Source organism: Pseudophryne corroboree, chromosome 6 (assembly GCF_028390025.1).
Source record: "Pseudophryne corroboree isolate aPseCor3 chromosome 6, aPseCor3.hap2, whole genome shotgun sequence".
NCBI classification, from domain to species: Eukaryota; Metazoa; Chordata; class Amphibia; order Anura; family Myobatrachidae; genus Pseudophryne; species Pseudophryne corroboree.
Genome location: NC_086449.1, coordinates 425,082,435 through 425,107,297, shown reverse-complemented (window position 1 = coordinate 425,107,297; position 24,863 = coordinate 425,082,435). Strand labels below are relative to the sequence as shown.

Genomic DNA, 24,863 nt, shown 5'->3' with positions numbered 1-24,863 from the left:
AATCCCATATTGCACATATTAAACATACAGCTATTTTTATGAAAGAAGCAGCCTTGGATATGGGTACAATTGCCTCTCAGGCATCAGCAGTAGAAGCTCGCAGAGCGGTTTGGCTACGAACATGGAAAGCTGACTCAATATAAGAAGGTTCTGTAGTCTTTGCCTTTTACTGGTGATTTATTATTTTGGTAAAACAATTAAACAGTATTTTGGAGTCAGAAGCAGACTCCAAGAAAGTGAAGTTTCCTTCCACACATAAATCCAAGCCTAGATTTACAGCTTTTCGGCCCTTTCAGACTCGAGGAAAAGCAAAAGGAAAGGGTTATGGCAAACAGTCTCAATCTGACAAGTCTGGTAAGACTAAAAAGCATTGGGCTACCAAAGGACCGGCTGCCAAATCAGTAGATAAACCATCAGTAAAAAATACCAAGTGAGTCCTGGCGCCAATCAGAAAAAAGCTCAGGAGTTTTAAATAATTATTTAAATTAATAGTTTGCCTGCTGCTCTTCACTATCAAAGGGACAACTCAACCCTTCAAATCTAAACACCACATAAACAAAGTACAGATAGCGCTGGCAAACTAATTAAAAATATTTATTTTATTTATTTTTAAATGCAATTTTTAACACTGGTTTACTGTAAAATATATAAAAAAAAATTAGTATCTCCATATAAACCTTTTATAGCTGGTTTTCATATAACATAAGACAATTTCCCAATGGCACATATTTAAACAGACAATTTGTCTACATACATTTAATACAGAAACCGATTTCTCTTACAAGCTTCTTAAAACAGGACTCTGAAGCTAAGCTCAATTATATACTTTGTATCTACATGTAGATCAGGTGTTGATACTTTAGCACATTGTTGATTTGAGAGTCTGTATCCAGAAAGAGAGTTGTTTAAACAGTTCAACAGCTGTGTCGTTTTTGCAGATATTATATGATGTTTTTTTACTGCCAGGCATTGAAGTGTTAATCATGACATAAAACTCTCAGCAGTTTCTTGGCAGACTACTTTTTATGAAAAGCAATTGCTGCACAACATGGTCATGTTAGTAAATAAATGTATATTATCACATCCTCCTTCTGGGTCTGTCTACAATTCCTTATCTCCCGGCTCTGGTGCTCCAAACCTTTCAGCGAGCCTTATCTGAAGGTTTAATGGACCATCCTAGTAATGAGGCAGGTTACTTCTACGTAACTCATCAGCAAGGTTTCAGGATACTATTTAAAAGACTCGTTTTCCCGCCTATATAGTGTATCGGCGGCTTCCTCAGTCAATTTAATATGATCCCCATTTGCTCCTTTTATCTCGAACAGTTTAGTTTGTGCGCATGCACAACTCTTGGATTCTCCCGACCTCATTACGATCTGCTTTGATAGCTGTGAGTGGCCCGGTGTGTGTACTTGCGCACTTCCTTTGCTGTCCAAGCCTCGCTTTAAGCAGCTGCAATAACCCAATGTGTGCGATTGCGCACTTCGTTTGCTGTCCAAGCCTCGTTTTGAACTGCTGGGAGGCGGAAATTGTTAATGTCTTTGTATATTCCTGATTGGTAGGGATAGGTGTATAAAAACGTTAATCTTTGTATGGTGGCCATCTTTATTGTCCCTTTGCCAGTACATAGACCGTGCATTTTAGAAGTATATATCCACTGATCATTTATAGCTGCAGTCTAAATTTCCATATCATTAATCAGTAGATATTACTATCTCACATAATTTAAACTGATACTCAAGCTATTATTTTTTTTTTTTAAACACATAATAAAACCAATAATTCCATCAAAATAAATAAAAACTGAGCTTTTATAATAACTTACCAACAGTAGATTCTTACACACACACATTTTTTTTTTAGATAATCGATCTTCGTAACATACCTGTATTTCTTTTAATGGTATATACTGCATGTGCAGACATCCATCTGGGGATAGAGTAATATTGATCTTCCTAATCTTTATTAGACACATTGTTATTGTCAGACATGTTCTTATCGAACATTTCATAGATTCTTTGTATAACCTTACACATCCATCAAAACTATGGAGCACCAGAGCTGGGAGATAAGGAATTCTATACAGACCTGTTACAGGAAATTTTGTGGCAACAATGTGCTAAAGTATCAACACCTGATCTACATGTAGATACAAAGTATAGAATTGATCTTAGCAGCAGAGTCCTGTTTTAAGAAGCTTGTAAGATAAATCTGTGTGTATTAAATGTATGTAGACCAATTGTCTGTCTACCTATGTGTTATCACCAATCGCCCTGTTACCCAGGATGATGCGAAATGCAAAACCAGGAAGGGGCGCCGTGATACTAATAGCTCCAGCTTGACCCAGAAGACGTTGATACACAGATCTACAGAGGTTGTCGATGGATGCTCCATTTCTATTCCCTCAACGTCCAGATCTACTGTCTCAGGAACCTTGCTATCACAAGCACCTGGATAGACTGTCTTTGACGGCGTGGCTTTTGAGACTTCCATCCAGAAAGCAAAAGGATTCTCACAACAGATAATTCAAACAATGCTCAGAGCAAGGAAACCTTCCTCAACTCGCATTTATCACTGAATATGGCAAGCCTATATTCAATTGTGCAGTGACCGGAAATCTGATCCTATGTCTTGCAGAGTTTCCAGAGTCCTAGCATTCCTTCAGTTACGGTAGGAATGGACAAAGGTCTATGGGTGGCTTCCTTGAGAGTGCAAGTATCAGCATTGACTGTATGGTTCCAAAAGAAAATTGCTAACCTACAGGATGTGCACAGTTTTTTTTTTTTCCCAGGGAATGCTGCACAGTCAACCTCCTTGTTCCTCCTACAGTGCCATGGGACTTATGTTTAGTCCTAAAGGCCCTTCAAGTTGCCCCATTTGAACCACTAAAACGAGTTGATTTTAAATGGTTGACAGCTAAAGTACTCTTTCTACTGGCTATTGCTTCAGCTAGAAGAGTTTCAGATTTAGGGGCATTGTTATGTCGCCCTCCTTTTCTGATTTTTGTTATCCAAATAGAGCGGTTCTCAGAATCAAATCTGGGTATCTTCCTAAGGTGGTGTCTAAATTCTACCTTACCGAAGAAATTGTAGTCCCGGCCTTCCACGGTCCCGACCTTTCTGCGGGAGATGCATCGTTGGACGTAGTCCGTGCTTTAAGGATCTGCGTGGATCGTACCAGTGCCATCAGAAAAACACACTCTTTTCGTTCTCTACGGATTTCACAAGAGAGGATGGCCTGCTGACAAGCAGAAACTGGCGAGGTGGCTTCGAATTACTATTTCAGAAGCATATTCTCAAGCTGATCTCCCTGTTATGGCTAATGGGCCTAATTCAGAGTTGATCGCAGCAGCAAATATATTAGCAGTTGGGCAAAACCATGTGCACTGCAGGTGGGGCAGATATATCATGTGCAGAGAGAGTTAGATTTGGGTGGGGTGTGTTCAAACTGAAATCTAAATTGCAGTGTAAAAATAAAGCAGCCAGTATTTACCCCGCACAGAAACAAAATAACCCACCCAAATCTAACACTCTGCAAATGTTATATCTGCCATACCTGCAGTGCACATGGTTTTGCTAACAAATTTGCTGCTGCGATCAACAATTACCCCCAGTGTCACTGCTCACTCTACTTGTAATGTAGGTCCGTCATGGGCAGCACAAAGTGGTGCTTCAGTAGAACAGATATGTAAGGCAGCCACATGGTCTTCCATTAACACATACATTAGACATTATGCCTTTGCTTCTCAGGACGCTGAATTCTGGCGAAGGGTTCTCCTGTCCAAACAGGAGCGTCCCCACCACTAAATTGCTTTGGGACATCCCAATGTTATCCTGTGGATAACCTGTTTACCCTGCAGGAGAAATAATTGTTATGGTAGACTTACCATTGATAACTCTTTCTCCTAAGTCCACAGGATCCGCAGGGATCCCACCCTGACGCACCTGATTTGAGGATCCTTTCACTTACTAACCTCTTCCTACTTGTATGGAAGGATGTGTATGTGTGTTCTTCACTCCTGATTAGGGCTCTCTATGATGCTCCTGCCTTGAGCTTTGAAAAACAACTGAATTTGCCTGAGCCAGCAGGCTTGGATATAGGGACGTGCCCATTGCATGCTGAGAGGCCGAAAACTTTGATTGTTGTCGCTACCTCATATCACAATGTTATCCTGTGGATTTAGGAAAAATAGAGTTATCAACTGTAAGTCTACCATAACTATATTATTTTTTTTAAAGTGAGAGGTCTCTGGGACCCACAATTTTTTTTTGCCGGCCACGATCGCCGAGGGGAAATTTTTATTGGGATGGGGTTAATGAGCCAGGGAGGGTCGTGTTATGGAACGCTTACCAAGGGGATCAAACCGCATTAAACTTAACCACTGTGGTGTTCTAAAGGCTGGTAATATATTCCATTTTTATAAACAAATGAGCCAATGGATTACAATGTTTCCAGGCTTGGCCAATTGATATTGAGCTGCACTAGCAAAGAATCCATTTATTAACAGATTTAGGCATCTGGCAGACTGGGGCACACGAGTACAAGAGTATGTTGGCCTGAGTGAGTGAGGGACTGAGGGTGGTCACCGAGCTGATCAGCGATTAGACCATCGCCCAAAAGGGGATAATATCAGGAAAAGTCCACTTAATATAAATGGACTTAAGCTTTAAAAGCTATTTAATATCGTTACCATTTAGAGTAGGCATTTTCAACCTCTGTTCTCAAGGCACTAACAGTCAAGGTTTTATTGTTAAATCAAAACAAATGATTTACTAATTAAGTCACTTGTGCTCAAGCATGGATATGACTAAAACCTGGACTGTTAGCGTGCCTTGAAGACCAAGGTTGGGAATGTCGGATTTAAAGGCTATTTACTGTCTGGAAATAGGGATGAATGATTCCTATATAGCTTCTATCCACTAGTTAATAAATACAACGAGGCAAAAGGAATCTAATTAATTTTCATTCAAAATACCAGAATTATTTATTTTCCAGAAATTACCCCAAAAGCTGGTGTTTTTTTTTTAAATGTTTTGTAAATATTAGCTATTTAAACTGTGCGTGCATCTCCCTCTCTCTCTCTCTCTCTCTGTGTGTATTTATATATTCAATTTAGTGCAGATTTGTTAATAAAATTATACTGAATCAAGTTTATGTAGCTGCTACTAACGTAATTTCATAAATTAAAAAAATCGATTGTGAGGACATATTTGGTAAGAATGGTTATGTACAGTTAATAAAAACAAGCAAGAGAAAACAACAGCAGGGGGAGGGGACTCGACTGCTGCAGAATTTTTCGATCACACTCTGTGTGGCCTTGAAGAGCTTTCCGTGTCTGTTCTGAGCTCATCTTCCTGCGGCAAGGCAATCCTGCTAGGATCACCCTTCACTGTGGCCTGGGTTGAAGCAGGGAACAGAGGGTTGGGCATGCCTAGTGAGTTGGGCGCATGCTGGAAAATTACATTTGTGCAGCCATCTGTGGGCATTTCTGGCATTGTTTCTGGCATTGTTGCATTATATGCGGCCATTTCATGGAAAGGCTAGTTTGGCCTGGTTGCATCTGATGCCAAGCCATCTAAAGCGACCGTGACAGGCAAGTGGTTAATTACGGTAGCTATTCACAAAACCTTTACAACTTGTTAGGCTAGTGGCCTGAATAGTTTAAAGCATGCATACTTATGGTAAGCTTGTTTTTTAAGTTTAGTTTAAACAATAAATTGTATTACAAGGGCAGTATGGATGGGGTGGTCTTCAGTATGCCGAATGTCGGGATCCCGGCACACAGTATACCGGCGCCGGGATCCCGACACCCGGCATACCGACAGCTATTCTCCCTCGTGGGGGTCCACGACCCCCCCTGGAGGGAGAATAAAATAGCGTGGCGCGCCCGCAAGGGGCTCCTTTGCGCTCGCCACACTATCGGTATGCCGGCAGTCGGGCTCCCGGCGCCGGTATGCTGGTCGCCGGGAGCCCGGCCGCCGGCATACCATACTACACCCGTATGGATGGTGTAATGGTTAGCATTACTACTTCACAGCACTGATGTCATGGGTTTGATTCTCACCATGGCCCTTACTGTGTGGAGTCTGTATATTCTCCTCGTACTTGCGTGGGTTTCCTCTGGGTACTCCGGTTTCCTCTTTCAATCCAAAAATATACTGATAGGTTAATTGGCTCCCAACAAAAATGAACCCTAGCATGAATGTGTGTGTACATGTGGTAGGGAAGTTAGACTGTTGCTCCACTGGGACAGAGATTGATGTGAATGGCCGAATATTCTCTGTATAGCGCTGCGGAATATGTGCTCACTATATAAATAATTTGTAATAAATAATAATTACGTGTTTCTGTTGTCAGCCGTGATGAAAGGAGGTGGATTGAAAAACAGAACAGAGCTGCGCGAGCACAAAGGAAAAAAGAAGAGATGAATAGGATAAGAACATTAGTTGGTATGTCAATATTTTCTCATATCATTGACATAAAATACTACTTGTACACAGTTGTATCTTTTACATGTTTATTTTTTCTTCTTTCTATTACTTAGTGCATTGAAACTGTATGGGGATACATGTAGACTGCAGTCTACTGTGTTCCTTGTTGTCCAGCAAACTTAATAAATAAACTAGTTTAGAAGCCCATATCACACATGAGACTATATATCCTTTCCCAGCTGTACAGGCTCTACATCTGCAACTCTTCTGTTCTAGACAATGCATATAGCAGTGACCCTAGAATAAAGAAATTCAAAGAGGAAGAGAAAGCGAGGAAAGAAGCAGAAAAGAAAGCCAAAGTGGACGCTAGGAGAAAAGAACAGGAGGAGAAAGAAAAGGTGTGTGTGCAGCCTATAAGGTGAAATCATCTATCCAGCTAAGCAATGCGTTTGTTCATGATACACATTTACCATTATATAAACAAAGGGCCGTACTGACGGGGAGATTTCCCCAGAGATGTGTGCAGAGCAGTCTGTGCACACATCTCTCCCCCCGCTCAGCACAGCGCGATGTGCTGAGCCGGGGGGCGGGGGACACGGGTCACCGCTGAAATGAGTGACCTGCTAGATTGTGCCTGCATGCAGGCCAATCTAGCACCGGCGATAGCGACGCGCGGGACCGCACATCGCTGTCGCCGGCACCCCTACACAGGGAGCAATGTTCAGCTAATTTCTAAGCAATCTATAGTCGGATTGCTTAGAAATTAGCTGAACATCGCTCCGTGTGTACCCCCCTTAAAAGCAAAAGCTAGCAGTAAAAGCATGAAGATCCTAAACACTGATAAAGAACAATGCATTTGAGGAATCTACTTAGGCATTTAATTGGCAAGTCTACTGTGGATTGGGCTATTTTTCAGGTGCAATATGGCGAGCTATGTAGGGTTTTTATTGCGTGAAAGGGTATCTTCCCAAAATTGAAAAAATTAACTAGAATGCACTTCATAGTGAAATATTATACTCCTTGCCAAGCACCACACTGTTTAAATGTCAGTGTCTATATGCAGACTCGGGGTGATTCACTAAGGATTGCAAATGCAAAGTTGCTTGCATCAGCTTTGAAATTGCAGTCCTTAGCAATGCAAATGCAAGAGGAGGTGCATACCACCCCCTCCCTGCATTTGCAATGCGATTACATCTCAGATGAACATCGCCACAATCGGTCACTATGTTCTTCTGTGACGGCAGTCTGAGTAAGCTTACACAGGACCTGTTCGCAGAATGGGTCCTGTGTGTGCGCATGACTCAGAAAATCGGGGAAATGCGTTCTTTACTGAATTAGCCCCTCAGTCCTTGTGTTATATCTGTACCCTTCTGTCTGGATTTCTGTATAGTCATGTTCAGATGGATGTTTTCGAACCTTAGGACTAAACAATATTTTATGACTAAAAAAAAAGGGGTATTTCTCTTGTTGACCTTTTTCACTTTAATTGTATTCTCTCTTATACATATGTCCTCATACTTGCCAAACAGTCCTTCATCCCTGCTATGGGGATTGGCAGGCGGCGAGCAAAAAAACTATACCGGGACTAAGTGGTGTGGATGGTGATAGGGCTACATTCCATTCCCTGTATCAAGGGGATGGGGGGAAGGGAATGTAATACCACTTGCTGGACGTCACACTTCACTTCGCTTTCTCATTCACTCCCTGTATTTAGTCAACTCCTGTCCGTTCCATCGTTAGGACTTTGCCAGAATTTGCCTCTTTCTCAGTACTAAGAAAAAAGTATATATTCCCTCATCATCCTCTCTTTTCTCTACTACTGCAATCTTATTCTCTATGGTCTTCTCTTTAACTGCCTATCTCCTCTTCAATCTTTCCTTAATGCTGCTGCTAGACTGATCTCTCACACCACTGTTTGCGTCTCCTCTCTGCCTATCTCTCCATTGGACACTTATCGTTTACAGTATCCAGTTGAAACTCTTCACCCTCACCTACAAAGCTTTCTCATACGTCCTAGAGGATGCTGGGGATGCTTCAAGAACCATGGGGTATAGACGGGATCCGCAGGAGACATGGGCACTTTAAGACTTTAAAAGGGATGTGAACTGGCTCCTCCCTCTATGCCCCTCCTCCAGACTCCAGTTACATTCTGTGCCCAGTGAGACTGGATGCACATTGAGGAGCTCTCCAGAGTTTCTCAGAAAAAGACTTTATGTTAGGTTTTTTATTTTCAGGGAGACCTGCTGGCAACAGGCTCCCTGCCTCGTGGGACTGAGGGGAGAGAAGCAGGCCTACTTCTGTGAGTTTCAAGGCTCTGCTTCTTAGGCTACTGGACACCATTAGCTCCAGAGGGTCTGATCGCTAGATACGCCTACATGCTCGTTCCCGGAGCCGCGCCGTCACCCCCCTTGCAGAGCCAGAAGTCAGAAGACGGGTGAGTAGAAGAAGAGCAGAAGACTTCAGTGACGGCTTTGAGGTACCGCGCAGCGGCCGTGCTCTGTGCCATGCTCCGCGCCATGCTCCCACACACACACACAGCGGCACTACAGGGTGCAGGGCGCAGGGGGGGGGGCACCCTGGGCAGCATAAACCTTAATAAATAGACTGGCAAAAGAGGCTTACAGTGCCTGGGCACTAAAACCAGACCCCCGCCAGTATAAAGATTTGAAAAATAGCTGGGCTGAAGCGTGCCATTAAGGGGGCGTGGCTTAGCCCTCACATCTCTAATCAGCGCCATTTTCTCTTCACAGAACTGCAGAGACGCTGCTCCTGACCACCTACACTGCTGTACAAGTAACAGGGTGCAAAAAGGGGGGGGACGACACAGTAATTTGGTGCTGTTTTATTAGTATAAAAGCGCGAACAGGTCTGAGGCATTATTTTAATCGTTTTCAGTACCGGGATAGGCGCTGGGTTGTGAGCTGGCAAAACTCCCTCTGTGTTTCTCTAACAGGCTTTGCTGTGGGTCTGTCCCCTATAGCCCCAGTGTGGTTGTGGGTGTCGGTACGCGTGTGTCGACATGTCTGAGGCTGAGTGCTCTTCCCAGGAGGAGGCTGGAGTGGGGTCAGAAAAGACTGTGGGAGTGGCCGTGTCGGCACCGCCGACGGCAGATTGAGTAAATGTTTTGAGTGTTTTGAATGCAAATGTGGCTCGATTGAATAAGAGATTAGATAAATCTGAGTCTCAGAACCAGACATGGAGAAAATCCATGGAGGATGCATTATCACAAGTTCAGACCCCCTCGGGGTCACAGAAGCGTTCATTTACCCAGATAACGGATACAGATACCGACACGGACTCTGATTCCAGTGTCGACTATAGTGATGCCAGATTGAATCCTAAACTGGCTAAGAGCATTCAGTACATGATTGTGGCGATAAAAGACGTATTACATATCACGAAAGACCCTGCTGTTCCTGATACTAGGGTCTGTATGTTTAAGGGAAAGAAACCTGAGGTGACGTTTCCTCCCTCTCATGAACTGAACGCTCTTTTTGAAAAAAGCTTGGGAAAATCCTGACAAGAAGTTACAGGTTCCCAAGAGAATTCCGATGGCATATCCGTTCCCCTCTGGGGACAGGGAAATGTGGGAGTCGATCCCCACGGTGCACAAAGCTCTATCGCGTCTGTCCAAAAAGGTGGCGCTTCCGTCTCCTGACACGGCAGCCCTAAAGGTTCCTGCGGATCGTAAGCAGGAAAATACACAAATCCATTTATGTCACTACAGGTACGCTGCTCAGGCCTGCCGTTGCATCGGCATGGGTGAGTAGCGCTATTGAAAAGTGGGCAGATAACTTGTCATCTGATATAGATACCCTGGACAGGGATAGCGTTCTTTTGACACTGGGTCATATCAGGGATGCTGCAGCCTATCTAAAGGAAGCTACGAGGGATATTGGCCTTTTGGGATCAAGGGCCAATGCCATGGCAGTCTCGGCTAGGAGGGCATTGTGGATTCATCAATGAAATGCTGATGCTGACTCTAAGAAGGCTATGGAGTCTCTGCCGTATAAAGGCTGTGTCTTGTTTGGTGAGGGCCTCGCGGACCTGGTTTCCACAGCTACTGCGGGTAAGTCTTCCTTTTTGCCTTTTGTCCCTCCACAGCAAAAGAGAACACCTCAATACCAGATGCAGTCCTTTCGGTCGCATAAGTTCAGGAAAGGACGTGGTTCTTCCTTCCTCGCGGCCAGAGGTAAGGGAAGAGGTAAAAGATCCCCGGCTGGGGCAAGCTCCCAGGAACAGAAGTCCTCCCCGGCTTCAACCATGTCCACCGCATGACGCTGGGGCTCCGCTGCGGGAGTCAGCACCGGTGGGGGCACGTCTTCAACTCTTCAGTTAGGTCTGGGTTCGCTCGGACCTAGATCCTTGGGTGCTGGATATTGTGACCCAAGGATACAAGCTGGAATTCCAAGACGTGCCTCCGCACCCATTTTTCAAATCGGCCTTACCAGTTTCTCTTCCAGAGAGAGAGGTAGTATGTGCTACAATACAAAAGCTGTGTCAACAGCAAGTCAATGTCACAATACCCCCGTCACATCGGGGAGACGGGTTTTATTCAAAAACAAGGACAAATCTGCTTAAAGCGCCTAAAGATATTGATAACTGGTTCAAACAACAATAAAGCGCTGCCAAAAAAGCACTGTGTATGTGCCTTTGGTAATTTATGCAGGAGAAAAAGAAAAAAGATTGGCTGCGCTTACAGTGTTGTTAGTATACCATAATTGTGGAGAGCTGACAACCAAGATATATAAAATATATTTATTAAAATAACACACCAATAAAAAACTGGTACACAATATATGAAAGAATTATAAAATTTGTGTATACTCTGAAAAAACCGTAGATATATCTGATAAACAGTGTCCACAAATTAGGATGGTTATAGCAATGTATGGAGTATTAACTCAGTGCAGATATAGATTTGTAACACTGTTTAATAAATGTATCATTACTCTTACATGCTTGTTAAAATTGTATCGCTTCAAGAATTTATCTTAGTAACAAATCTTGCTACAGGTGCAGAGGCAACATGCACACTTTAGCTAATAAAACATAGAAGTCCCAGCAGTGAATGAAATGACAATTGTTAGTAGTATATAATTACCTCTTCTGGTGCTATGAACACCGAGCGTCCTCGGTGAAGTCCACTATAGCCCACTAACTAATTGAACAAGGAGAGGGAGTGAACTAAATTGCTCTAACAGAGGCTGCTACTGTATATTTACCGGCGTCTTTATAGTAGTTGACCAGAATATTCATGTGATCTCCCGAGGGCTAGAGGAAGTCCTTTGATGCCCACTTGGATGAAAGCGTGTAATAACCGGTAATTCCAGTCGAAGGTGCTGCTATTAATTGAGTGCGCCGTGCAATAGCGCTGGTCAGGGCCGCCGTTAATTGCAAGGAGAATCCTCTGAGGGCTGTGAGCGCCGTATCGTAGCGCTGGCCGTAGCCATCCTTAATTGCAAGGGAAATCCTCTGTTGACTGAAGCCGCCGTTTATTGCAGAGGTTCCAACAAAGAGGTAGCAGCCGCTGGAGATGTAAAATAAGGCGCTAGGCAGTAGCGTTAGCCGGAGCAGCCTCGTGTTAGTGGAGGGGATCTTCTATAGAGTAGCGGGGGGCGTCCCCGTGGATGAGCGATGCCAATGGGTTAGATTCGGTAATCGGTGATCAGAGTATAGGGGAGGAGCCTCCCCTATACTCTGATCACCGATTACCGAATCTAACCCATTGGCATCGCTCATCCACGGGGACGCCCCCCGCTACTCTATAGAAGATCCCCTCCACTAACACGAGGCTGCTCCGGCTAACGCTACTGCCTAGCGCCTTATTTTACATCTCCAGCGGCTGCTACCTCTTTGTTGGAACCTCTGCAATAAACGGCGGCTTCAGTCAACAGAGGATTTCCCTTGCAATTAAGGACGGCTACGGCCAGTGCTACGATACGGCGCTCACAGCCCTCAGAGGATTCTCCTTGCAATTAACGGCGGCCCTGACCAGCGCTATTGCACGGCGCACTCAATTAATAGCAGCACCTTCGACTGGAATTACCGGTTATTACACGCTTTCATCCAAGTGGGCATCAAAGGACTTCCTCTAGCCCTCGGGAGATCACATGAATATTCTGGTCAACTACTATAAAGACGCCGGTAAATATACAGTAGCAGCCTCTGTTAGAGCAATTTAGTTCACTCCCTCTCCTTGTTCAATTAGTTAGTGGGCTATAGTGGACTTCACCGAGGACGCTCGGTGTTCATAGCCCCAGAAGAGGTAATTATATACTACTAACAATTGTCATTTCATTCACTGCTGGGACTTCTATGTTTTATTAGCTAAAGTGTGCATGTTGCCTCTGCACCTGTAGCAAGATTTGTTACTAAGATAAATTCTTGAAGCGATACAATTTTAACAAGCATGTAAGAGTAATGATACATCTCTTAAACAGTGTTACAAATCTATATCTGCACTGAGTTAATACTCCATACATTGCTATAACCATCCTAATTTTTGGACACTGTTTATCAGATATATCTACGTTTTTTTCAGAGTATATACAAATTTTATTATTCTTTCATATATTGTGTACCAGTTTTTTATTAGTGGGTTTTATTCAACCCTGTTTGTAGTCCTGAAGCCGGATGGCTCGGTCAGGCCGATTCTGAACTTAAAATCCCTCATCCTTTATTTAAAAAAATTCAAATTCAAGAAGGAATCTCTCCGAGCAGTGATCTCCAGTCTGGAAGGGGGGGATTTCATGGTGTCGGTCGACATAAAGGATGCGTACCTACATGTCCCCATATATCCTCATCAGGCGTACCTGAGGTTCGCTGTTCAGGATTGTCACTACCAATTTCAGACGTTGCCGTTTGGTCTTTCCACGGCCCTGAGGATTTTCACCAAGGTAAGCGCGGAAATGATGGTGCCCCTGCGCAAGCAAGGGGTCACAATTATCCCGTACTTGGACGATCTCCTGATAAAGGCGAGATCACAGGAGCAGTTGCTGAAAAGCGTTGCGCTCTCCCTGCAGGTGCTGCAACAGCATGGCTGGCTCCTAAATTTACAAAAGTCGCAGTTGATTCAGAAAACTCGGCTATCGTTTTTGGGCATGATTCTGGACACCGACCTGCAGAGGATCTTTCTCCCATTGGAAAAAGCTCAGGAAATCCAGAATATGGTCAAGGAACTTCTGAACCCGCCAAGAGTGTCGATTCATCACTGCACTCGAGTGCTGGGAAAAATGGTGGCGGCCCACGAGGCCATTCCGTTTGGCAGGTACCATGCAAGATCGTTTCAGTGGGACCAGCTGGACAAGTGGTCCAGGTCCCATCTGCAGATGCACCGGAAGATAAGTCTGTCCCCCAGGGCCTGGGTTTCTCTCCTGTGGTGGCTCCAAAGTTCTCACCTTCTAGAGGGTCGCAGGTTCGGAATCCAAGATTGGATTCTGGTGACCACGGACGCGAGTCTCCGAGGTTGGGGAGCAGTCACACAGGGACAAAATTTCCAGGGAAAATGGTCAAGCCAGGAAGCTTGTCTGCACATAAACGTGCTGGAGTTAAGGGCCTTCTACAACGGCCTGCGGCAGGCGGAACATCTTCGCGACCTGCCCGTCCTGATTCAGTCGGACAACATCACAGCCATGGCGCACGTAAACCGCCAGGGCGGAACGAAGAGCAGAGCGGCGATGGCGGAGGCCACCAAGATTCTTCGCTGGGCGGAAAAACATGCAAGCGCTCTGTCAGCGGTCTTCATTCCAGGAGTGGACAACTGGGAAGCAGACTTCCTCAGCAGACACGATCTCCATCCAGGAGAGTGGGGTCTTCATCAAGAGGTCTTTGCAGAAGTGACAAGTCGTTGGGGACTTCCTCAAATAGACATGATGGCGTCTCGCCTCAACAAGAGGCTTCGGACATATTGTTCCAGGTCGAGGGACCCTTAAGCAATAGCAGTGGACGCACTAGTGACACCGTGGGTGTTTCAGTCGGTCTATGTGTTCCCTCCGCTTCCACTCATCCCAAAGGTATTAAGGATCATAAGAAGAACAAGGGTTCGGACGATACTCGTTGTTCCAGATTGGCCACGGAGGGCCTGGTATCCGGATCTTCAGGAATCACTCACAGGAGATCCCTGGCCTCTTCCTCTCAGAGAGGATCTGTTACAGCAAGGGCCGTGTGTGTTCCAGGACTTACCGCGGTTGCGTTTGACGGCATGGCGGTTGAACGCCAAATCCTAGCTAGGAAGGGTATTCCCGGGGAAGTCATCCCCACGCTACTCAAAGCTAGAAAGGAGGGAACGGCGAAGCATTATCACCGTATTTGGAGAAAATATGTGTCTTGGTGTGAATCCAAGAAGGCTCCTACGGAAGAGTTTCAGCGGGGGCGTTTTCTCCATTTTTTGCAAGCAGGTGTGGATGCGGGCCTGAAGTTAGGCTCCATTAAAGTGCAGGTGTCGGCCTTATCAATTTTCTTTCAAAGGGAATTAGCCTCACTTCCAGAAGTGCAGACTTTCGTGAAGGGCGTGCTACACATCCAACCTCCGTTTGTGCCCCCTGTGGCACCGTGGGACCTTAATGTGGTGTTACAGTTCCTTACGTCACATTGGTTTGAACCTTTACAAACAGTAGAGTTGAAATTTCTCACTTGGAAGGTGGTCATGCTATTGGCCTTGGCGTCCGCAAGGCGGGTGTCCGAATTGGCGGCTTTGTCTCACAAAAGCCCCTATCTAATTTTCCATGAGGATAGAGCAGAGTTGAGAACTCGTCAACAATTTTTACCAAAGGTGGTTTCTTCGTTTCACATGAACCAACCTATTGTGGTGCCTGTGGCTACTGAAGCCTTGGCTGATTCCAAGTCTCTTGATGTGGTCAGAGCTTTGAAAATTTATGTAGCCAGAACGGCTCGGGTCCTGTATGCGGTCAGCAAGGTTGGAGCTCCTGCTTCTAAGCAGACTATTGCACGCTGGATCTGTAATACGATTCAGCAGGCTCATTCTACGGCTGGTTTGCCGTTACCGAAATCGGTGAAAGCCCATTCCACTAGGAAGGTGAGCTCGTCTTGGGCGGCTGTCCGAGGTGTCTCTGCTTTACAGCTTTGCCGAGCAGCTACTTGGTCGGGGTCAAACACTTTTGCAAAGTTCTACAAGTTTGATACCCTGGCTGATGAGGACCTCCTGTTTGCTCAATCGGTGCTGCAGAGTCATCCGCACTCTCCCGCCCGGTTTGGAGCTTTGGTATAAACCCCATGGTTCTTTTGGAGTCCCCAGCATCCTCTAAGTCTGGGACCTATGAGAAAATAGGATTTTAATACCTACTGGCAAATCCTTTTCTCTTAGTCCGCAGAGGATGCTGGGCGCCCGTCCCAGTGCGGACTCTATCTGCAGTAATTGTACATAGTTATTGCTTATGTTACACAAAGGTTGTGTTTGGTAAGGATCAGCCTGTTGCTGATCTCTTTGGTACACGCTGTTAACTGGTGTTAGTGTAATGCCATGTTGTACGGTGTGTTGTGGTGTGAGCTGGTATGTATCTCACCCTTAGTTTAACAAAATCCTTTTCCTCGAAATGTCAGTCTCCTCTGGGCACAGTTCCTATAACTGAGGTCTGGAGGAGGGTCATAGAGGGAGGAGCCAGTTCACGCCCAGTTAAAGTCTTAAAGTGCCCATGTGTCCTGCGGATCCCGTCTATACCCCATGGTCCTTTTGGAGTCCCCAGCATCCTCTATGGACTAAGAGAAAAGGATTTACCGGTAGGTATTAAAATCCTATTTTTTTTTAACTCATCCATAGTGAAACAGACATAACAAGGCAGATTACTAACAGATTTACTAACAGCTGTACACCAGGCTCTTCCTTGATAAAGGCCACAGCATGGTACTTTAAGTTACTTACAAGCTATGGCCAAATTTAGCAAGAATAAAATAGAAATCTATGGATGATTTTCTGACTCATACTTCTGATCTCAGACCTGCCTTTCAGCCCCCTCTGCTGGATTCCCAGAAACGCACATTGCCCCATGTGCTCCAAACTGATTCTGATAATGATATGCCAGATTTGGAGGAAGGGGAAGTTGAGGGGGATAAATGAGACAGTACTGTCTCAGGGTGTGGAAGCCCTTATCTATTTTATTAGGGACGTCCTGAATATCCCTGATAAACAGGCAGAACGCGAGGAAGAGTAGTGTTTTAATGTAAAACAAAAGTCTACTGCCATCTTTCCTGTCTCTAAGGAATTAAACACACTTTATAAGGAGGCGTGGGTTAATCGTGACAAAAAATTTCAAACACCTAAGCAGTTGCTAAACTCCTTCCCTTTCCCCCCTGAGGTGTGGGAGAATCCTCCAATTGTGGATACCTCCGTATCTAGGCTGTCACGTAAGATTGTGCTGCCTGTATCTGGTTCTATCTCCTTAAAAGACCCTGCTGATCGTAAAAATTGAGACTACACTCAAATCCATTTACACTGCAGTGGGAGTCGCACAGAGACCCACCATTGCTTGTGGTTCGATCACAAGGGCCATTATGAAATGGTCTGGTAACATAATAGAGTGTTTTGATACCATGCCTCAAGATGAGCTACTAACACTCCTGCAACATATTCAGGATTCGGTTAACTTCATGAGTGAGGCTATTAAGAAGATAGGCATTATCAACTCACGCTCTACTGCTATTGTTGTGTTGGTGCGCAGGGCTCTGTGGCTGCGACAGTGGACGGCACAAAAAGGGTATAGAAAACCTTCCTTTCATGGGGGAGGCTTTGTTTGGTGAGGAACTGAACAAGTGGATTTCATAAGCTACTGCCGGTAAGTCCACCTATCTGCCGTTAGCAGCTCCACCGTCCAGACCTGCCTATCCCGGCTCCTCTCTCCAGTCCTTTCGTGTGCCCAGATTTAGGGGCAGAGCCAGAGGTGCTTCCAACGCTGCTCGGGGAAACCGAGGTAAAGCACGCAGACCAGCGGCCGCTGGTTCCCTGGAACAGAGTTCAGGCTCTGCCTCTACCAAGCCCTTCGCGTGACGGTTGGCCCCGGCCTCAAGCGGAAGTTCAGGTGGGTGCTCGCCTCAAATCTTTAAGCCATGTTTGGGCAGAATCCTGCAGGGATCCTTGGGTGAGAGACCTTGTCTCCCAAGGATACCGGTTGGAGTTTCAACAGCTCCCTCCTCATAGATTCTTTAGGTCCGGCTTACCAGCTTCATCTGTTTCCAAGGTTACCTTGCTAGAGGCCATCCAATGACTGCAACAAATGCAGGTCATTGTTTCAGTTCCCCCTCTGCTCAGAAACAAAGGCTTTTATTCCAACGTGTTTATGTTACTGAAACCTGACGGTTCAGCCCGGCCCGGCCCATCTTGAACCTCAAATCTCTGAACCCATACCTATGGGTATTCAAATTCAAGATGGAATCCCTCAGAGCAGTGATTTCAGGCCTGGAAGATGGGAAATTCCTGGTATCCCTGGATATCAAGGATGCGTACTTGCACATCCCAATATGGCCGCCTAACCCGGCTTACCTTGGGTTTGTACAAAAGGAAGATCAGTTCCACTTCCAGGCCCTACCGTTTGGCCTATCCACGGCACCACGGGTGTTCACGAAGGTGATGGCGGAGATGATACTACAACTACGCATGAGGGGTGTGAACATCGTTCCATACTTGGACGATCATCTCATAAAGGCTGTGTCCGAAGCTCGTTTGTTGGAGAGCATCGCCCTGACTACACGGCTTCTGGCGGATCACGGGTGGATTCTTAATCTGCAGAAATCCTACCTGGTACCATCACAGAGACTGCAGTTCTTGGGGATGACCCTGGACCCACTGTATCAGAAGGTGTTCCTTCCTATGGACAAGGCCTTGACAATTCAATCTATGGTGCGCTCCGTTCTGAAACCTCCAAAAGCTTTGGTGCATCTCTGCATTCTACTGTTGGGCAAGATGGTAGTCTCATACGAGGCAATCTAATATGAATAATTCCATGCCTGTCCTTTCCAGCTGGATCTGCTGAACAAATGGTCCGGCTCACACCTGCACATGCACCTGCGGATATCCCTGTTACCAAAAGCAAGGATTTCCCTGTTATGGTGGTTACAGATCTCCCACCTAGTAGAGGGTCGACACTTTGGCACCCAGGCTTGGATTCTACTGGCAACGGATGCGAGCCTCTGTGGTTGGGGGGCTGTCACCCAGGGGGCTCAGTTTCAGGGAAGGTGGTCACCTCGAGGCCTCTCTTCCCATAAACACTCTGGAACTCAGAGCGATTTACAATGCCCTTCTACAGGCATCTGCTCTCCTCCAACATCAGGCCATACAGGTCCAGTCGGACAACGCCACGGCAGTGGCGTACATTAGCAAACAGGGAGGGACAAAAAGCAGGGCCAGGATACTCCTCTGGGCGGAACACAACGCCAGGGCCATGTCGACCCATATTTATCCCGAGTGTGGACAATTGGGAAGCGGACTTCCTCAGCAGACACGATCTGCACCTGGGGGAGTGGGGTCTTCACCCGCAAGTATTTCAGTTGTAGGGTCAGCAGTGGGGCTGCCTGCTCATTGACATGATGGCTTCTTGACTGAACAAGAAGCTGCATCGGTACTGCTCCAGGACGTGGGATCCACAGGCTGCAGCAGTGGATGCCCTGTTGGCACCGTGGGTTTACCAGTTCATCTGTCTGTTCCCTCTGATTCTTCTGATTCGCAGGGTCTTAAAAAGACTGAAAAGGGAAAGCGTACACGCAGCTCTCATTGCTCCGGATTGACCTCGCCGGGCCTGGTATGCGGATCTCCTGGCCATGTCCCTCGAAGAGCCCTGGGCTCTGCCGCTTCAAAAGGACCTTCTTCTGCAAGGTCCATTAGTCTATCCAGACTTACAGTGGCTATCTTTGAGGGCATAGCTGTTGAAAGGGAGATATTAGCCTGTAAATGGCTCCCCGCCAAGGTTATCTCCAAGGTAGTCACGTCTAGACATTACCACCGCATCTGGAAGAAGTATGTCTCCTGGTGTGAGGGTCAACAATACTCCACTGTGGAGTTTCATCTGGGTCGGTTCTTGTTCTTCCTGCAAGCTGGTGTGGATATGGGCCTTCGTTTAGGCTCCACTAAGGTTCAAATCTCTGCTCCTGTCTATTTTATTTCAGAGACAGTTGCCTGTAGTCCCAGAAGTCCAGACGTTCCTAAAAGGCGTCCTTCGTACTAACCCACCCTTTGTGGATCTAACTTTACTCCAGTCGGACTGGTTTGAACCTTTACACCGGGTGGACTTAAAATTTTTGACTTGGAAGACCGTCATGTTGTTGACCTCGGCCTCAGCGAGGCGGGTCTCAGAATTGGGGGCCTTATCCTGTAAGAGCCATTACCTGGTGTTACACAAGGATAGAGCTGAGCTCAGGACTCGCCTGCAGTATCTGCTTAAGGTGGTGTCGGCATTTCACATGAACCAGCCGATCTTAGTTCCTGTATTGTCTGACACGTCAATTTCTCCACAGTCCTTGGACGTTGTTCGGGCTTTGAAAATTTATGTCAAGAGAACTACTTGTCACTGGAAATCTGATTCCCTTTTTGTTCTCTATGACACTACGAAGATTGGCTTACTCTTCGGCAGCTTTGCCGCTGCCGAATTCTGTTCAGGCCCACTCCACAGGGTCGGTGGGTTCTTCCTGGACGGCTGCTCGTGGTATCTCGGCTTTGCAGTTATGCCGAGCAGCTTCTTGGTCGGGTTCGAACACCTTTGTAAAGTTTTACAAGTTCGATACCTTGGCTGCTGAGGACCTTCAGTTTGGTCACACTGTTTTGCAGGGGTCTCGGCACTCTCCCACCCGTTCTGGGAGCTTTGGGACATCCCCAAGGACGTAACAGAAAATAGGAATTTAATACCTAGCGGTAATTCCTTTTCTCCTAGTCCGTAGGGGATACTGGGCGCCCACCTCTGTGCTTCGAGTTTTCCTGTAAGAGTTGTTCTTGTATGTTTGTTTGGGTCTGCTGTTGCTGTCCCTATTTTCAAGTTGTGGTTAGCGTTGCTATCCTCCTTGGTATGTTGTGTGCTGGTTTGTATCTCACCACCTTTTTTTTTCTTTTCTGTTTTCCTCCTCTCAAAGTATGTCCGTCTCCTCAGGAACAGTTTTCCTAGACAGAGTCTGCAGGAGGGGCATAGAGGGGAGGAGCCAGCACACTGAAGAATTTTTAAAGTGCCATGGCTCCAATGGACCCTATCTGTACCCATGGTAACTATTACCATCCCTGTATCCCCTACGAACTAGGAGAAAAGGAATTACCGGTAGGTACTAAATTCCTATTTTAACGGTTGATGTGCAGTGTCATAATTGAATGTAAAAGGTAAATCTCTCACAGGAGAAAAACAATCATGTGCATGGCCAGATTTCCCACAACCACCTTGTACCCCTCCCCCTCAACCTCTCTTGCTTGCTTAACTCTAGGTCAGGCGTTCCCAACTGCAGTCCTCAAGGCACACCAACAGTGCAGGTTTTAGTGATATCCAGGCTTCAGCACAGATGGTTAAATCAAAATAACTGAGGTACTAATTAAGTCACCTGTGTTCAAGCCTGGATATCACTAAAACTAGGACTGTTAGTGTGCAATGAGGACCGAAGTTGGGAATGTCTGCTCTAGGTCATAGTTTTGGATATCAAAGCACAGATCATCTCAAAGGCCTAAATTGAGCTTTGATTTCTACTAATAAACATTTAAAATGATTACAGCTAAGGCAAGCTGAACTAGAGGTTGTTCGATTAGCAAAAGAGAAGGAAGAGGAAGAGGCTCGTCAGCAAGCCCTGCTTTTGAAGAAGGAAAAGGAAATACAGAAGAAAGCTATAAAGAAGGAACGTCAGCGGCTGCGCACTTCATGCAAGGTTTGCTAACTCAATTAGGCCACACCTGCCATTGTTATTCTATCTTGTCTAAACCCTGCTTGCCACACTTAGGAGGCCTATACTATAAACCCTGTGGTTGCTGGCACCCTTACAAGTTGCATTCTGCCTTAAGGTGCGTACATACTGGCCGATATATCGGCCATACTTTGGAACGACCGATATATCGTGGGTCTGTCGGCCAGTGTGCACGAGCGATATGTCTGTGAACACCGTAGTTCACATATCGCGTCGGCCCTGCTGCAAGAGCCGATGGCAAATTTTTAGTTGCATATATTAACACTTTGGTGTGTGTGTGTATATGTGACCGCCCGTACACAAGCTTCTGCAGCCGGCGGGACTGACAGTTGAACTGGGCAGGCGTATGTAAATGCCCGCCCAGTTAATGACGCGAGTCCCAGACAGATCGGGCAGTGTCTATGCTCAGCACACTGCCTGGTCCGGCTATAAATTGATCTGCAGATATATCTATAAGTGTTTACCCAGCATTAGGCTTATAACAGATAAATCTGCACCCAGGAATAATATATACTGATATCTTCAATTCAGCTATTTGTCAAAACATGTCAACCCAAGGATCTAATCAGGCCATCTGATATGTTACAGACCTTGCACAGTCCCTATTTTTATCATGGGCAATAAACTGTAGTGTTAGAATACAAGATTGTGCTACCACTATAGACTTCCATGTGTCTCAGTGCTCTACTTGTGACCTCACCCCACCAATATATACTGTAGTATTTGTCCAGGTGCAACTTTCTGGTATCTTTCCAAAATATTGATTTTCAAATGTGAAGTAAATTCCTAAATATATAATTCCATATACCTGTTGGGAAGTTCCTAGCTGTTTGGGAAAGCCTAGGATTCACCCACTAGAGTCTTTGTTATCTGCTGTTACCAATGAACAGCAGTCAGGAAGTAAACAAGTCCTGGGTGGCTCAGCAGGCACGGAGATAAACAAGAAAGTGTGACAAGGTAACTTGGGCAGTGGAAGGGCTTCTCTATTGGCCAGGACACCTATAACCAATCTGTCTGTCAGAATCTGCTTTATAGAACCAGAAGTAGCTTAACTCTTCTGTGTATAAATTAGGAAAAGTGCCATCTATTGTTGTTTTTTTCTTCTCATCACAGAATTCTAATTACTTCTCTGATAATGAAGCAGAAAGTGTGAAAATGATGGAAGAAGTAGAAAAACTGTGTGATCGCCTTGAACTAACTAGGTAATGTATGTTATATAGCGCTATTATAACACTGTGTTTCCTTGAATTTGATATAATACTAGAGATTTTTCTCCCTGAGATACCACCCATAATGCAAAGCAATGAACCATCTCATGGAACAAATTAAAGAATGGTCTACTGACCTTTACTTGCACCTTTTTCAGTGTAATCCTGTTTTTTCAGTTTACAGTCTCTCAATGAGATCCTTTCTGGAAGCTCTAAAGAAGAAGCTAAAACTGTTGTTGAAAAACAGGTATGTGAAATATCATGTGTAAGGCAAGTTCCAGTATTATAATAGTTAATCTTCTACGCTAAATACTTCCAGTGATGCATGTTATCTAGCTTGAACAAAGTGTCCATAGCGTATATTATATACTAGAATTCCATTTCTAACTATGGTTTACATTTTTCAAAACAAATTTGAATATTTTATTTACATTTTGTTTGTCAGATGTAAATATTAAGTTATTGAAGCACATAAGTGGCAAAAGTCATGGGATAGCAGTATGTAATGGTAGGTGGCGTCACCATACTGTGACGTCTTGGAAATGCACAAACCTGTATTAGTTGTAATCTGACATCTCGTGAGTCCGTTCGTACACCAGCTAGGCTGCTCATGGCAAGGCGGCGTGAATTATCCGAGTTTGAATAGGGCATGATAGTGGGTGCCCGACGGATCGGACATTCCATTTCCAAAGTTGTGCAGACATTTAACATTCTATTGACGGTGTCACGTGTGTATCTGTAATATCTCATGGAGGGCATTACCACCCACCGTGGATAGCGCAGCGGCTGGCTACTGGTGCTTAATGATTGTGATCAGCGGTGTCTAGCCAGAATTGTCCACGGTAATAGACAAGCTACACTGGCTCAAATAACATACACATTCAATGCAGGAGGAACCAGACACACATCCAGCAGGTTATTGTAGCGTTCTTTAGCTTTCATGGGATATAGGAGCAGAAGACCCACCACAGTGCCCCTGTTAACACTATGACAACGGACACAGTGCCTCACCTGGTCTCGTGAAATTGCTTATTGGACCCTGGAGGATAGACAACGTGGTGTTGTCTATCGAGTCACAGTTTCAATTGTTTCAAATGATTGTATGGTTCGGGTTTGAGCCAGACCCCATGAGGCCATGGACCCCAGTTGCTAACAATGCAATAGGCAGGCTTGTGGCGCTTCGATAATGGTGTGGGGTGTGTTCACGTGGCAGGGGTTGGATCTGCAGGTCCACCTGAACACGTCATTTACCATTAACTGCTATGTTGCATTGCTTGATGACCATTTGCAGCCCTGCATGGACTTGTTCTTCCCCCGCAACCATGGAATATTCCAGCAGGATAATGCACCATGTCATTTGGCTCAAGAAGCATTCCAACAAATGGTGTGGCCACCATGTTTGTCTTTAGCATTTATGGGATGTGGTGGAGAGGTTAATTTGCAACCAAGATCCTGCACCTACGAATATCAGGGAGCTGTGGGAAGCTACCCAGACAGCATGGGACAACATCTCCCCAGAGGTCTTCTGTTCACTTGTGGAATCGATGCCAAGTTGAGTTTTTGGGCTAGAGGGGATACTACACAATACTAGGAATCTAGTTTATGACTTTTGGCACTTCAGTGTATAGTAATCATCCTGTTGTAAGGTTCTTTCTGTTTCATTTTGGTGGTTTTGTGTTTAATCACTCTTGCAGGGAAATTATTTATAATTCCTTCTAACCAAAAATGTTATTTGGGGACATTTAGAACAGGGGTGGCCACTCAGTCCACGAAATCCCACAAACATAGGATTTTGGTACATGCCAGATAAATCCTTTTCTTTGAATACACAGGGAGCACTGGAGTACTCTTGGGATATGGACGGGGCTTTAGCGGGGATAGGTACATTTTAAATATTTAAATTAGTAACCCTCCACCCCCTCCATACTCCCAAGATGCCTCAGTGTGTTTTTACTGAGTCGAACAGGAGCGAAAGAGACTATGAACAATGGAGAATGACATAACATAACGGACAACCAGAAAGTTGACACGACAATAGATAACAATCACCTTAACATTTCAACAAGTCTGTGAGAATGTGTTACCATAAGATTTACTGAACTTACCACAAGCTAGGTGAAACTGCTCTCAGTGGGCGTCCAGTGCCCACTGTGGATTCAAAGAAAAGGCATTATCTGGCAAGTACCAAAATCCTATTTTCTCTTACGTCCTAGAGGATGCTGGGGACTCCGTAAGGACAATGGGGTATAGACGGGCTCCGCAGGAGACATGGGCACCTATAAAGAACTTTTAGTATGGGTGTGCACTGGCTCCTCCCTCTATGCCCCTCCTCCAGACCTCAGTTAGA

The 24,863-nt window shown here is 45.4% G+C and overlaps 1 protein-coding gene across 1 annotated transcript in view; it reads left to right on the top strand.

Moving 5' to 3' along the window:
- Positions 1–24,863, top strand: part of DNAJC2 (DnaJ heat shock protein family (Hsp40) member C2) — a 116,686-nt gene that overhangs the window by 20,321 nt on the left and 71,502 nt on the right. Inside the window, exons 8-12 of the mRNA XM_063927003.1 lie at positions 6,358–6,449; positions 6,708–6,829; positions 21,123–21,272; positions 22,422–22,510; positions 22,694–22,763. Of these exons, the coding sequence (XP_063783073.1) occupies positions 6,358–6,449; positions 6,708–6,829; positions 21,123–21,272; positions 22,422–22,510; positions 22,694–22,763 (523 nt within the window). The remainder of the gene's footprint in view (positions 1–6,357; positions 6,450–6,707; positions 6,830–21,122; positions 21,273–22,421; positions 22,511–22,693; positions 22,764–24,863) is intronic.